This window comes from Pelodiscus sinensis, chromosome 19 (genome assembly GCF_052426305.1).
Source record: "Pelodiscus sinensis isolate ZL-2025 chromosome 19, ASM5242630v1, whole genome shotgun sequence".
In the NCBI taxonomy this organism is placed as follows: Eukaryota; Metazoa; Chordata; order Testudines; family Trionychidae; genus Pelodiscus; species Pelodiscus sinensis.
In genome coordinates this window covers 24,303,775-24,318,310 of record NC_143070.1, presented here as the reverse complement: position 1 = coordinate 24,318,310, position 14,536 = coordinate 24,303,775, and the positions used below count along the sequence as shown (strand labels likewise).

Here is a 14,536-nt window from a genome sequence, read left to right as displayed (position 1 = left end):
TTCCTTCTTCAACTTTTAGCTCCTGATTTAGTCCCTTTGAAGAAGCCAGAAGCCAGATACACAGGAAGGGCTGATCACACCCCTCTGAAAATCAGCTTTCCGTGGGTATCAGTAGCTGGCTCTGAGTCATGACGTCTCATCTCCCTCCCGAAACCAGGGAAGTGTCTCCCATCATGTCTCCCATCATTGCAGCCTCCTGAGGCTCTATCTGTACAGCAGGGACAGCAACACTCACAGCCCCACAGGAGAGCCCCTGGCCTAGCGCTGTGGCCCCCTGAGCAGCCTCTGATGTTCCCTGCTTGAGCCCCAGAACCAGCCCTGAGTGACAGGGGCAGAGGGGGAGCAGCTCACACATGCCAAGGGGCTGGCCAGGGGCAGGACATGAGCCTGCAAGGCAGCAGTGACATCACAAGGGCCTTGTGCAGCACCTCAGCTCATTGGCTGGGAGGCAGTGACCTCACAGAGGGTCCATGGCAACAGCCAGGTGGGACAGGCTGCAGGGCTGGGGCATCTCAGAGACCCCCATGGCCTGGCTGCCTGGAATCTCCTTTGTGAGGTTTCCCCTTGAGGGCAGAAGGGATTGAAGGTCCCATCTGGGAGTGTCTCTGTGGAGATTTCCCCTTTCCCCCGGCTGCAGTGGGAGGGGCTGGGGCAGGCAGGGATACAGGAGGGACTGGCACTGAACTTCTGGGAGAAGCAAGGGAGAAGCCTGCAAACACCTGATGAGGATGGTATTCGAACCCATGCGTGCAGAGCGCAATGGATTAGCAGTCCATCGCCTTAACCACTCGGCCACCTCATCTGAGCTATTAGGGTTTGTTTCAAATCACCTGAAGTCAGCTCTTCAGGGAACCTTTGTGCCACTTGCTGACTGGCCAAGGACACCCAGAGTGGGAAGGTTTTGGTTTTTCACAATGCTCCCTGGTTTCTTGTATGAAGCTCAGTTCTGGTAACAAACCCAAACACCCCCTGGCTACATCTACCCTGCAGACTTCTTGCTCAAGAACTGTTTTGTGCAAGAGTTCGTGTGCAAAAAGTCTTGCGCAACAGTGTCTCCGCACTGCCATGTGCTGTTGCACAAGAGAAGTGCTTTTCTGCAAGAGCGCACATGGTAGTTTGGACGCTCTCCTGCGCAGGAAAGCTCTGACGGGCATTTTAGATATTGGGCTTTCTTGAGCAAGAAACCCCTGTTGCCCATCCACACTGCCTCCTTGTGGACGAGTTCTTGCACAAGAGGGCTTGTTCCTCACAGGGAAAGGAATAATTCTTGCGCAAGAAGCCCTGTTGTCTGATGCTGCACTATAAATTTACTTGCGCAAGAACGTGCCTGCAGTGTAGATGCTCTGCAAGTTTTTACACAACAACAGTTGCTCTTGCACAAAAAGCCTGCAGTGTAGACATAGCCCTGCAGTGTAGACACACCCTGAGAGAGACAAGGAAAGGAAGTGGCCGGAGCCTCCCCCCAGCAGGCTGGCCCTCAACAGGACGGGCACGTCTACACAGCACCCTCACCTCGAAGTAAGCTGTGCAGTGTGAGCGGCTGCCCGGGATCCCAGGGGAAGGTCTGTGGGGAGTTTCCAAGGCAACAACAACAACAAAGTTTCATAATCTACACTCATGTGACTGTGATTTATTCCTCCACTGGCAAGTGTCTCTGAAGGGATGAGAAATGCAGGGCCCAGGTGCAGGGAGCCGGGTCACATTCTCCTGCCTGAGTCTCAGTCCTGGCTGAAGCCTGGCTACAGAGAGAAGAGGCCAATGCAAACAGCCCCATGGTAGTGAGGGAGTCAGTACCTGGGTGGGTGAAGCAGGGAGCTGGGGGCAGAGTTCAGCTCTAACTCACTAGGGTTGTGTCCCATAGTTCAAAATAATCGATGCGCCTATTTTGAAATAGCTTATTTTGTAATTTGGGGCTGGCTACACAGCACTTACTTTGAAATAAATCGCTATTCCAAAACGTCCCTCCCTCCTCCTGCCATGCAGGGACGTCGGAATAGCGAGCCCGTTATGGTTTGAAACAAGGGGCTTGCTCTTAAGACGTGTCTGTGCGATATGAGCACCACGTCCTCTAAACCTCCGAGCTAGCCGGCCCACGGGTGTCAGTCTCACAAGTGGCCCTTTCAGAACGGAGCCTTGGGCAGCGGCAGCGATGTTGAGGGCTCCGGAACAAGGTAGGGGAGGTAGCAAAAGCTTTTCTAGGCAGGGGAATTAGCTCAAGAGGTAGAGCGCTTGCTTAGCATGCGAGAGGCAGTGGGATCCATGGCCACGTTCGCCAACTGTAGTTCAGTTCTTATTCCTTATTTTCACTGTTGGGTGCTCAGTGGCCCCCTCCCTTTTGGTACCTGCTCTCCCACAAGAGACAGACCTGGCTCCCCTTTCTTTTCCCCCAGCAATTGCCGTGCTGCAAAGCAGAGAGTGGAGATAACAAACTCAGCAGTGCATCAAGCTTTGTGGTGCAATGGAAAGCATGTTGGGCATTTATGCTGTAGTGGCTAGTGTGAACCCAACTAGACAGTCAAAGGTTGTGGGTTCAAGTTCCACCAGTGTTACTTTAGCTGCTTTCTCATTTCCAAGCAATCCTTAATGCTGAAATTGGGGTGGGCTTCAGTCCTCCTGGGATGAGGCATACCTGGGTTGTCGACAACTCCCTTTGATGTCGGCAGGGGAGCGTCCAGACTATCGCGCTGAGCCGACAAACAGCTGATCAGCTGTTTGTCGGCTCAACGCGGCAGCCATGTAAATTTAAATGAAGCGGCGATTATTTAAATCGCCGCTTCATTTTACTCTGTCGGGTAGCCTAATCTACATGCCTCTGGCGACAGAGGCATGTAGTCTAGACGTACCCTTAGCCAGGCCTGGGCAATACAGGCCAGCGGGCTGTATCTAGCCCATCAAGACACTCCCTGCTTGCCCCACCCCCGCAAGCTGCTGAGAACAGGGACTGCTGGGCCGTTAGTGTCCCTGTTCCCAGCACAATCCCATTGGCTGGTTTCTGGCCATATGAAGCGTCATCCCCCCTCCACTCAGGGTCTTATTCATCGACCCAGATGGCCCCTGCAGCTTGTGTGGGGACAAGGCAGACAGGCTGCCTGAGAAATGTGCTGGGCTGCTGGCCGGGAGTGAGCCAGGTAAGTCTCCCAGCCAGAGCCTGACTGACACCCCAGCCCCTCCCTTCCCTCAACCCCCGGGTACCGCACGTAAACCAAACCCTCTCCCCCCACCTGAACCCACACCCCTCCCAGATCCTGCACCCCAATCCTCTGCCCCAAGTCACAATCCAACACCCTGCAACCATTCCTGCACCCCAGTCCTCTGCCCCAGGCTCCTGTCTGCATCCAGCCTCCATCCCAGACCCCCACCTCCTCCGATAATAGCATGGAAAAGTGCAGGCTTGGGAGTGGTTCCCCATCAAAAGTCATTGCCCACCCCTGCCTAAACTGTGCAGCAGCCCAGCCTCAAAGCTGCTTACTGATCCTTTCCCAGCCAGGGGCTCTGGACTCTGCCCACAGAGCTGCCCTGTCTTCTCCAGAGCCCTTAGGTTGGCACCGGGGAGGCCTGAGTCCAGGCAGTGCCCAGTGGAGCCCAGTGACTCCAACAGGGGCTTCACCAGTGGCGAGGGCTTCAGGTGTAGTAGCGGCTCTGGGATCTGGGCATAAGTTTGGAAGGGAGGGAAATTGGGTTATGGGGGGGGGGAGATGCCTGGCTTTGGAGAAGGGAGGGGGGGATCAGGTGTGTATGGGGGTGCACATGGCATCCCGGGTGCACGTGGTGGCAGTGGCTCCAGGACCTGAGCATAAGGTTGGGGGAAAGTGGGGGGAGAAGAAATGGGTTAGAGAAGGGAGGGGAGGTGTCTGGCTTGGGGGGGATTGGGTTAGAGCAGAGGGGGTGCCTCACTCTGGGGAAGAGGAGGGGAATTGGGTTAGAGTGGGGGGGTACCTGGCTCTGGGGAAGGGGATTGAGTTAGAGTGGGGGGGGGGGAGAGAGGAAGGAGTTGTGCCTGGCTCTGAGAAAGAGGAGGGGGACTGGATTAGAGCAGTGGTCCTGGCTCTAGGGGAAAGGAGAAGGATTGCGTTTAGAGCCGTGGTCACCAGCCTGTCAATAGCGATCAACTTGTCGACTGCAGGGGCATGACCAGTTGATTGCGAGGTGTTCCAGCGCCCCCTAATTCCCTCCCATGCCCAAAAAGCCCTTGCTGATGCTACTGCCAGTGAAAATGGAGGTAGCACACTGGCTTCCTGTGGCGAGCAGGGAGAAGTCTCATAGCTACAAACTAGGTCCTGTGTCTCAAGAAGAGCGCAGGCTGCCCTTCCCCTCCCTTAAACAGCTGGCACACTTCCTGAAATGATGTTGCTGTCATACTACGCGGACTTTTCCCCGTTGCCTGCCTGTTCTGGGGGCAGAGGGGGGAAAGGAATAGGAATTCCAGGACTGCATGACAGCTCAACTTCTCAGGAAGCATACAGCATACTACTTTGAAGTAGGAATAAAAGATCCTCCGGAATAGGGCTTTATTCCAGAGGATCAGGCCAGTCTAGACGCTTTTTTTCCGGCTTTTCCCCAAGCCGGAAAAAAAGCGGCGGACATGTTTATTTAAATCCGCGGGGGATATTTAAATCCCCCGCGGATTTCCCTATTCCCACTTTCAAAATTGGCATGCCCCTTCCGAAAAAGGGGCCAGTGTAGACGTAGCCAGGAAGTGTACGCTTCCTGAGAAGTTGGAGCTGGCATGCAGTCCTCAGACTCCTACACACACACATACACCCCCTGCACAGGGAGGCAGCAGGAAGATCCCGGCAGAGCAACAGACCAGGCATTTCAGGATGTGCACCAGTTGTTTAGGAGAAGGTAACGGAGGGGAAGGGAAGAACAGCCCCAGCTGTCTCTGTACCTTCCCCCTGGCCAGACCCCCACTGAGTACCCTGCCCCAGACCCCACCAACCCCCTGCCCCAGTACCCACCAGCATCCTGTCCCAGCCTCCTGCCACAGCACCCCCCAGCACTGTGCCCCAGCAACCTGTTCCCCTGCCCCCACCAACACAGTTGGGGCCACATTAGTGAGATTTAGGGGTTTTTTGGATGGGTGGTTTTTTTGCATCTCACTTTTGTGGCCCTGACTGATTTTTCTGTGGGTCAATGACCCCGACTCAAAAGAGGTTCCCTGCCCCCCCCCCATAAATAAAGACAACACTGAAACCTTTTGTGTTTGACATTTTATTTAAAAATGAAGCCTGGCTACCAAGCCCCCATCTGGTCACAGCATCATAACACTCCTGCAACCTCCCAGATCCCATACACTGGAATCCCTCTCATACACTGGAATCCCCCATTCTGAGCCTCTCACATCCCCAAACTCCTGCACCCCCACATCCCCAATCTTCTGCCACAACATCCCTGCACCATCCACACACCGCAAACCTGTCCCGAGCCCATTATACTCCCAGCCTCCCTTCCTTGAGCCCCACATGCACCCCAGCCCAAACTCCTGCACCCTCACCGCCACAAGCCTTCAGCTTGCACAGAACCCCAACTTTCTACCTGACCCCAACACTCTCCAGCCTGGAACCCCTCTCTGACCCAGCATCTTCTCTACTTCCTCCTGCACCCAAATTCCCTCCCAGAGCTTGCACCTCTCACCCCTTCCCAGTGCATTTTTTGTGATGGCATGCCACAGGACAGCGTATCAGCACCTATTTTCTCCCAGTGCAAGTCTTTGGGGTCTTTTCACTCAAAAATGCCCCACCACCACCTCTATTTTGGCTTTTTGTCTCTAACGGGTTGGTCACCCCTGCTGTGCAGACTCATTCAGCTACCCCCTGAAGCGTCTGACATTTATAGGGTCTCTCTCTCTCGCTTGTGCACTTTCTGATGGCTTACAAGGTGTGACCTCTCTTTGAACCTTTTTCCACAGTCAAAGCACTTACATGGTCTCTCTGCCATGTGGGTTTTCTCATGCTTACTCAGGGCTGATTGAAAAGTGAAATCTTTTCCACACTTGTTGCATTTATATGGCCTCTCTCCCGTGTGCACACCCTGATGGACAAAAAGGTACGAACTCACACTGAAGCTTTTCCCACAATGGAAGCACTTATACGGTCTCTCTCCTGTGTGGGTTCTTTCATGTCTAATGAGGTCTGATCGTACAGTGAATCCTTTCCCACACTCGTGGCATTTATATGGTCTCACTCCTGTATGGGTTCTCTTGTGGTTAAGGAGGTATGCGTGTACAGCAAAAGCTTTCCCACACTCCTGACATTTATACGGCCTCTCTCCCGTGTGCACTCTCTGATGGATAAAAAGGTTTGAACTGAATCGGAAACTTTTCCCACAATGGAAACACTTATATGGTCTCTCTCCTGTGTGGGTTCTCTCATGCCTACTGAGGGTTGATCGTTCAGTGAAATCTTTTCCACACTCAGGGCATTTATATGGTCTCTCTCCTGTGTGGATTCTCTGATGTACAATAAGGCTTGACTTCTGTTTGAAGCTTTTCCCACATTGCAAGCATCTATATGGTCTCTCTCCAATGTGGGTTTTCTGATGGCTACTAAGGTGTGATCTGAAAGTGAAACTTTTCCCACACTCAGAGCATTTATGGGATTTCTCTCCCATGGGGGTAACCTCAGGTTCAATACGGGATGACAGACCAATCAAACTTTCTCCACACTCCAGGCATTTGCAGAGTCTCTCTCCTGTGTGCCCTCTCTGGGACAGAATAAGGCCTGACTTCTCACTTAATATTTTCTCACAATCTGAGCATTCATCACAGCGTTTCTTTCCATTGTGATTTGTCTGCTGGGCTAAAATTTCCTTGGGATCCTTGGATCCTCCTCCACATTCCACGGATTCCTCTGCTTTCCTGCTTGGATTGTTGTCCAATTGCCTTTCTGCCCTGTGTTGATTTCCCCAGGTTTCCCTCTGTTTCACACACTGGGAAGAATCCCTTTCATCTCCTTCCAGAAACATTCCCTGTGATTCTATGGTGCCAGGACCATCCTGCTGTTGATTCTCATTGTTCTCCCTCACTGTCCTAGCACCTGCAAGGGGAGAGGGAATCGAGGCAGAACTCACTGTCTGTAGTGGGGAGAAAGGACCCACAGGGGAATGGCAAAGACAGAAAGCACAAAACAATAATAGTTTGGGAAAGTGAGACATTGGATTCTGCTTCCACACCCCACCCAAACATCCCCAATGGAGGAAACTCCTGACAGCTAACATGATGGTTGGGGAGCTGTGACAGGTGGTTGCCAGGATAACACCTGCAGCCCTACCTGGGAGAAATGGGGTGGAAGTCAGGTCTCTTACTCACTGCTCATTTTGGGGAAACCCAGCTTCTGCCTGCATTCACCGGATAGTTTCTGGCTCAGTTTCCCTGACTCCTCAACCGCACCAGTTTGTCTCAGGAGCTCTGTTTCTTTGAGAATCAGGGCCCACGGCACTTCCCCTTGTTCCAGCCAAAGAATCAGGTCAGGGTTGAAAATGGAGAATCCTGCATAGGGGAGAAATCAGGCAAGGTGAAGACACATGGAATCTGGGGGTAGAGTATGTGTCACAAGGAAGATTCCCTGTGCTCAAACCAAGTCTACAGAAAACTGTGGTAACTCAGACAACTTGAGAGCAACAGACTTGTCGGGCAGAATTAGGTGAGGACTGTGAGAGAGTTATGTTGCATGTGATTTCTGCTGTACTATGGCAACCCTCCGTGCGCCTCAGTTTCCCTGGGCACTGCAACACTATCTAGATGGGGGTGACTCACTGTGGGAGGATGCCCAAGCCAGCATATTCACAACTGCCCAGGCTCACGGTAATCTGAGCCTGGGTGCAGGGTGTGACCAGACAACACCTTTGTGAAGCTAGAGAAAGGCTTGAGACAGGGCTGGCTGCAGCCAGGGATGAACAGTGGCAGCTGGAAGTGAGTTGCCCTTACTTGTGGTCAGAGATGAGGGGCAGGGTCTTTGGCTCTGGGCCCCCTTCTCCCTAACATGGATTGTACCGATTGCTCTTGGGTCCTGTGCTAACAAGTCTGTTCTAGGGATGTTAAGAAGTGGGTATTTAACTTAGTGTAGTTGACAGAATTGTTATCGAGTACACTATTAGTCAATAAGGGAAGATGCACTCAGTCTCAGCTCTCATCACGTTCAGGAGCTACTCCCGCTGCAGTTTAAAATGTTGTAGAAGTTGGGCTGAGCTGAGCTGGGCTTACTCAGTCCTGCCTTTTGCTGGGTCCAGCAGCGCTTCTCTGTGGGGCAGTCCCAGAGATCTGCCGTAGGCAGAGATGCTTTGAAGCAGCCTCCCCTGGTGTCCCCACCCATTCGGCTGCCTCCAACAGCACTGGCTTCTGCCCCTCCCCCCTTTCCTGTTTCCAAAACACAAGCCTAGACTTAATGGTAGTTAATCAGTCCAATACTCATTTACATCCCTAGACCAGTGGTCCCCAACTCGGTGCCCATGGGTGCCATGGCGCCTGTCAGGGCATTTGTGCATGCCCGCCGACAACCTGGGTAGGCGCCGGCCCCAGGCGTGCAACACGCACCAGCGCCGGGTGCGTGGCGCTCGGGGGGCCCCAGCCCCAGGGCACATGCAGGCGCTCAGGCGTGTGGCGCTCAAGCGGCGCTGGTGCCGGCGCCGGCCACAGGCGCGCGGCAGCGCTGGCCCTGCACCCACAGCACAAGGCGCTCGGGCGGCCCCAGCCCCGGGGTACATGCCGGCGCCGGGTGCAAGGGCATCCCCGTCCCCTGGCGTGCCCCCGGACGCGCAGCCCCACCACCCGGGCGCCCGGGAGCCTCTAAAGGTTGGGGACAACTGCCCTAGATTATGAAGTATCTCTATGACCTAATGAACCTTCTGTTCTGAGAATCACTCTGGTTGGGGGAAGAGGGGTATGGCCCATTGAATCCCCACATCTCAATGACAGAGGATGGTGTCTTGCCTTCACTAGGAGTTGTAATGATCTGTGGGCTCCGGGGGGCTTGCTGACCCACACAAAGTTCTGGAGCTAAACTCCTGCATATTTCCAAACCTGCAGAACCTAGAGCCCTCCCAACACATGGAACTAATCCAAGGAAGGCAGGTGAATGGTTTGTGAATGAGAAATAATGTAGGCTGGACCGTATCCTGGTTCTGGCCCCTGAAAGCTGGAGAGATGGGGATGAATTAGCATGGCCCTTAAGAGTCTGACTCCCCTGTGCCCCAGAAAAGAGCATGGCGCTGAAAGCTGTTGGGATATGTAGGAATTAATAGGGGCCCAGGAAAGAATACAACAGTGGTAGGGGGATGGCCAGAGTAGGCATTGTCCTTTCTGATGTTATAAACTGGATATTTCCTGTCATCTTGCAGCCTAGAAAGACAGTTGTACTGAAGTGTCTTGTTTTGTGTCTTGCTTATTTTTACTTACTCTCTAAAAATACTTTCAGGGTCACATCCTTTGTAACCTTCTGACATGAGAAGTCTGTAATGCAGAAAAGTGCTGATCTAACTGAAAATCCTGTAAACAGGGGCGGGTATAATAATATATATCACCTGCCTATTAATATTCATCATATGGGAGTTAACATTACTGAATAAGGTCTATGCGGATAAGACATGTGAATTAACATACTAAAATGGATAAAGGAGCGTAACTGGTGCCAAAACATTGCTCACTCACAAGGGAGTGTTGGGTACCTGAGGGGAATGAGTATCTGCAATAAAGAGGTGTATACCCAATCCACTCCCGAGTATCCTGTTTCTTCTTTAACATCTGGCATTACAAACAGGATTATAGGGGACAGTCATGCCTGATCCCATCTTGACGGATTGCTTGGATAAGTCTGCAACAACTGTTAGGAATTTTATCATAAAGTTAACAGGAAAACAGGGGGACCTTTTGAGTATTCCTCTGGGGAATGTCAGGATTGGCTGACCAGTAAGGGATGGGTAGAATGCTCTCTTTCATTCACAATTTCCCAGGAGAAGAAAGTGGCTGTGCTGATACAGGCTCTGTGTGAGGGCCTGGTAGGCTTGCAGGAGGAAGTTACTAATCTTAGAAGTAAAATAGAAATTATGCAGCAAATTGCTGAAGAAGCACGTTGTTACCCATAAGCGTGTGCTGGCAGCCAGAATGACTGAGACGTGTATGGATTTTTAATCACCTTAAATCAAAGAATCTGCCTCTGAAGGGTCAAGCAGGCACATTAAAGAAAAATGCCTTTCCACTCCCACCAGAGGTATACAAAAAGAGGGCATTTAAAAATTTCTTCAGGGCCAGGAGAGGTGGAGGCTATTTGAGAGGGCCATTCTCCTTGCTAAATGGGTATTGAAACAGGCCTGTGTCCATGGAAGGGTATCATTCAGCACAAGAAATACGACTGAGGCCCAGACAAGTTGGCACACAACAGGTAAACTTTAACAACTGTCAGACAGGGGAAAGCATAGTGAGAGGAGTACGGAAAAGCGTACAATCCCAGGGAATTCAGATTCCTGTGAATGGAGGGAACTTGGTATGGTCATTTTGGGAGATAAAAGCTAGCAATTTAAGGAAAAAGCGAGTGAGAAGTTAAATCTGCAAAGCGTGGGGAAGAACTGAGCAGTTGAATGTTGTGTACATGCTATTGACTTAAATTGTTATAGGAAACGAATTCTTGGTTTCTTTGCAGCTATTCTGATGGAAAAATGGGCCCTTCCAAAAGAAATGTCTGTAAATAATCCAGGCAAGGAGACAATCTGAGGTGCATGTCTATGAAAATCTCTCTCTCTCTCTCTCTCTCTCTCTCTCTCTCACTCACACTCACACTCACACTCACACTCACACTCACACTCACACTCACACTCACACTCACACTCACACTCACACTCACACTCACAATACAAGGGTTTTAGAATTTAACCAGCAATCATGATTTGTAAAATTCTGTTCTGAAAGCATGAAATGAATTGGTTTTTAATAACGCCATTTCATTTCAAATTGTAAAACTGACAAGACACTTTCTTGCCATACACAGGTAACTAGTGTTGCTTGGCTTTTGGTATTTAGCATTTAATCTTAAAGGTATGAAGAGTTCAATATCTTTTGATAAACCAAGTTGTGGCTCTTACATGGGGCAGCCAGAACCAGGCAAATGGAAGAGATTCTGCATCTTATTTCTTGGTAAGATAGAAAATAAGAGCTATAGTGAAAGAATCACAGGAAAACAGCAATCTTAGAAACACTGAGCCATAAGGTGGCTGATAACCAGACTATTATTTTGAGACTAGTATATGAAAACTCTGTGAGCACAAAGGAAATAGTTCCATTTTACACAAAAATGTATATGGCTAACTTTCATAATACAGTATTACACTCTAAAAGGAATGTACATTTTCCTGTAACGTATGCAATGTATATTGCAAAAGGGGTAAACAAAATGCAAATGAACATGCTACTTAACATTTCATTAGGGCTCCTTACCCAGCCAGCTCACAGCCTCATAATTCTCTTGCATCACATCCCTGTAGAGGGCTCTCTGGCCCGGGTCCAGCAGAGCCCATTCCTCCTCAGAGAAATACACAGCCACCTCCTTGAAGCTCACCAGCTCCACCATGGCCATCTCTTCTCCCTGGCTCTGCAGTCCGGGGGCTGAGCTGGAGACAGACATGGGTGTTCTGCAGCCTGGCAGGAGGAGAAGAGCAATTGGCGATATTTCAGAAGGGGCTGTAACCCTTTCCACATCCCCATTCTCCCCAGACTCTATCCCTGGTGACACATGCCAGATACTGCCATTTTGGGCAAAAGTTTGAGTCTAGATATTCTATAAGCAACACACACAAGTTAGAGCCCAAAAACCATATGCATTTCTCTCAATACATGGTTTGAGTTTCAACATTCCTGCACCTGCAGGAATGGGATTTGATTCTGAGCACCGAGGAGTTCTGAAAAACAAGCCCTGTATTCAACTGCCTGAACATGGATGTAAGTGTCTACATTGAGGCTCCTATATTTCAAACCCCTAGTTTTCATCCATTTATTTGCAGCAGAGACCTAGGTGCTCTCCTCAGGACTAAATTGGCAGAAGTGAAACATTCAGACGCTTAAAATTAAATGGAGCTGCTGAATGTTTGCAGGATGAGAGTCTAAGGCTCAGAGATTCACACCATCAGGCAGGATCATTATTTCATGTATTTAATCAGACACCTAATGGTACCCCGATTGAATTAAAGCGATACCTGAATCTACCTGGATAAATTGGGACACTTTGACATACCCATTAAAGGGGATCCAGGCTGAGCCATGCGTGGATCCTGGAAGTCCAGGCCATGCAAGAGACTAATGCAGTCCCAGGTTCAGTTACACCTGCTGGCTTTATATATGCTCCAGCTGACAAGTGTAGGATGATCCACATTTCACTTCACATTAGAGCCCAGGCCATCACACGAGAGGGGGAGCAAGACACCGGTTGGCACAACCAAGCTCTTGATCAAGACAACTCCTGCTACCTGTCAGAGGGTCTCGCCAAATATGACACAAGATAGACAACCAGAAATCATATAAACCAAACAAGCATTCAAAGAAAATGAGTAGTCACAGCATCTAATAGACCTAAGCATAGCACAAGGGGTCCCATTCCACTAGGCCCTGGACAAAAACAGAAGCAAAAGAAAGCTCCAGCAGCAGTGGGCTCCCAACTTCTTTGAGCACATGGATGCCTTTTCAATCTATTAAAATTGTACGGACACCCCTCCCGCCAAACAAAATAGGTGTTTTCAAACACTCCATTATTTGAAAACACGATCACGGAAATAAAATATTAAATATATATTTATAATTACACAACGTACAATATTATTAATTCAAATACATAAGTGTTTTGTACACGGTACATTTACTTTAATCTGTATTTTAAACTTTTCACAGACCCCATACAGCACCATTGCAGAGCACTAGGAGTCTGCTGACCACAGGCTGGGAACCACTGTCCTACACCCCTGAGTTTACACGCTATGGGATAAGCTGCTTCAACAGATACATGGCCTAAGGGGTTCTCATTGCCACAAGCTCTGCACTGAAGAGCTCGGAGGCTCCTTCTAGCAGCCCCCACACGGCAATGGAGCAATATCGCTGTCAGCCCGCAGGGACTGACACACGAGACACTAGGACAGGGGTGGGCAACAATTTCTGGCCCGGGGCCACTTCAAAAATTTCTTACAGCGGCCCCCCCGGCTGGCCCAGAAGGGGCGGGGCCTAATCCGGGCGGGGCGGGGCCAGGGCGCTTCTGGGCTTTCCCATCCCAGAGCACAGCTCGTCCGGAGGGGACCCCCCCCTTTGCCCCCTTCCCACTAGGCACCGCGCGCCTGGCTTCAAAGCGCCCCCCCCCCCCGCTTTCCTCCCCCAAAGCCCTGACTGGCCGGGGGCTCCCCCCACCCCCAGGCCCTGATTGGATCCGACCCGCGGGGGCCCTTCTCCCCCCCCATCTAGGAAATCTCGTTCCCGGGCTGGCTGGGGGGGCGGGGCTCCTGGGGCCGGGAGGGGGGAGGGGCCGGGAACCAGCGGGCACCAGGCTCCCACGAGTCAACCCCAGCGCGAGACCCGCATCATCGCCCCGCCCCCCCCCAGGTATTACATTGCGCATGCGCGCACTGGGATGCCCCACGAGACGTTAGAAACGGTTTGCAGGTGGGGTCGGTGTCACGTGATCTTAGAGCCTCCCCAGGGCAAACCCCCCCTGGCCTCCGCGCCCACCTCGGCTCCTCCGATTCCTCCAGCTCGGCGGCGCCTCTGCCCGGAAGCGGAAGCTGCAGCGCAGCGAGTAACGGACCCAACGGCTCCCCCTGCCGCGTGCGGGGATGGGCGGGGCCAGAGCAGGGGCGGGGCGTGACGGGCGGGCGGGCGAGCTGAACACCCCGCCCATACGGAATTGGGGGGGAGGGGCGTCAGGCCGCGCATGCGCAGCGGGTCAGTGACTCCGGTCCGGGGCCTGAGCCAGGGCGTAGCTCAGACCGGGAGCTGCCCGGCCCCGCCCCCGCCCACGTGCAGGAGGAGCGAGAATTCTAGGGGCGGAGCTGGGACCGGGACACTGGGGGGCGGGGCTGTGCCTGCGAATCTGCTTCCCTGCAGCTGCTCTCGCCAGCCGGGGGCGGGAAACTTCCCTCGGGTCTCAGGGCGCAGCAGTTCCAAGGCAAATACCCGGGGCAGCCCCCCCCCAGCGCACGGCTCCCCATTGAACGTCCCTGTTAAAACCCCTCTCGGCACCTGGGGGGACGCGCGGCTGCTGGGTGATTGGTGCCCAGGATTCGGTGTCAAACCGGAGTCACGCTACCGCGCTGGGATTGCCCAGCTCAGTTTCTCCGAGTTACAAGACAAATGATGGGTCGAGTCTGGTTCCTGGTCACTTAAAAATCCTGCTTCTCCGGGTCTGGTTCAGGTCTAGTGATTCCAGCCCAGCGAACCAAAGCTGCATCTGCTGAACTGTCCCTGGGGAGTGGGGGGCAGCCCAGAGGGGCTCAGGCATGTGGGGAGGGGTCCCTGGTTTCAGCACAGGCAGAGGAGGCTGGTGTCTGTCTGCTCAGGGTACAAAGCCCCAGAGCT

The 14,536-nt window shown here is 52.2% G+C and overlaps 2 protein-coding genes and 1 non-coding gene across 5 annotated transcripts in view; 1 reads left to right on the top strand and 2 right to left on the bottom strand.

Annotated features, from left to right (window-relative positions):
• Positions 1-14,536, top strand: part of LOC142820483 (butyrophilin subfamily 1 member A1-like) — a 646,031-nt gene that overhangs the window by 494,917 nt on the left and 136,578 nt on the right. The window lies entirely within an intron of this gene.
• On the bottom strand, positions 721-802 carry TRNAS-GCU (transfer RNA serine (anticodon GCU)). The gene has a single exon. It is a non-coding gene; the product is annotated as a tRNA-Ser (tRNA).
• LOC149522297 (uncharacterized) lies at positions 5,191-13,893 on the bottom strand. Of its 3 annotated transcripts, none has more exons than XM_089771045.1 (4): positions 13,691-13,893; positions 11,423-11,623; positions 7,346-7,486; positions 5,191-7,034 (listed from the first exon to the last, which is right to left on the bottom strand). In XM_089771045.1, exons 1-4 carry the CDS (start codon positions 13,857-13,859, stop codon positions 5,830-5,832), a joined length of 1,716 nt encoding a protein of 571 aa, XP_089627171.1. In that variant the 5' UTR covers positions 13,860-13,893; the 3' UTR covers positions 5,191-5,829. The 3 variants fall into 3 exon arrangements, with proteins under 3 accessions (XP_089627171.1, XP_089627170.1, XP_089627172.1); XM_089771044.1 differs by having other exon boundaries at positions 5,192-7,034; positions 7,307-7,486; XM_089771046.1 differs by lacking the exon at positions 13,691-13,893 and adding an exon at positions 12,216-13,287 and having other exon boundaries at positions 5,192-7,034; positions 7,307-7,486.

Excerpts from the sequence above, each read along its gene's own strand:
- LOC149522297 (XM_089771044.1), bottom strand. The coding sequence starts at position 13,859 with ATGGGCGGGGTGTTCAGCTCGCCCGCCCGCCCGTCACGCCCCGCCCCT. Across the intron at positions 11,624-13,690 it reads GAGGAATCGGAGGAGCCGAG|GCTGCAGAACACCCATGTCT; the intron begins GTGGGCGCGGAG and ends TCCTCCTGCCAG. Across the intron at positions 7,487-11,422 it reads TGAGGCTGTGAGCTGGCTGG|GATTCTCCATTTTCAACCCT; the intron begins GTAAGGAGCCCT and ends TCCCCTATGCAG.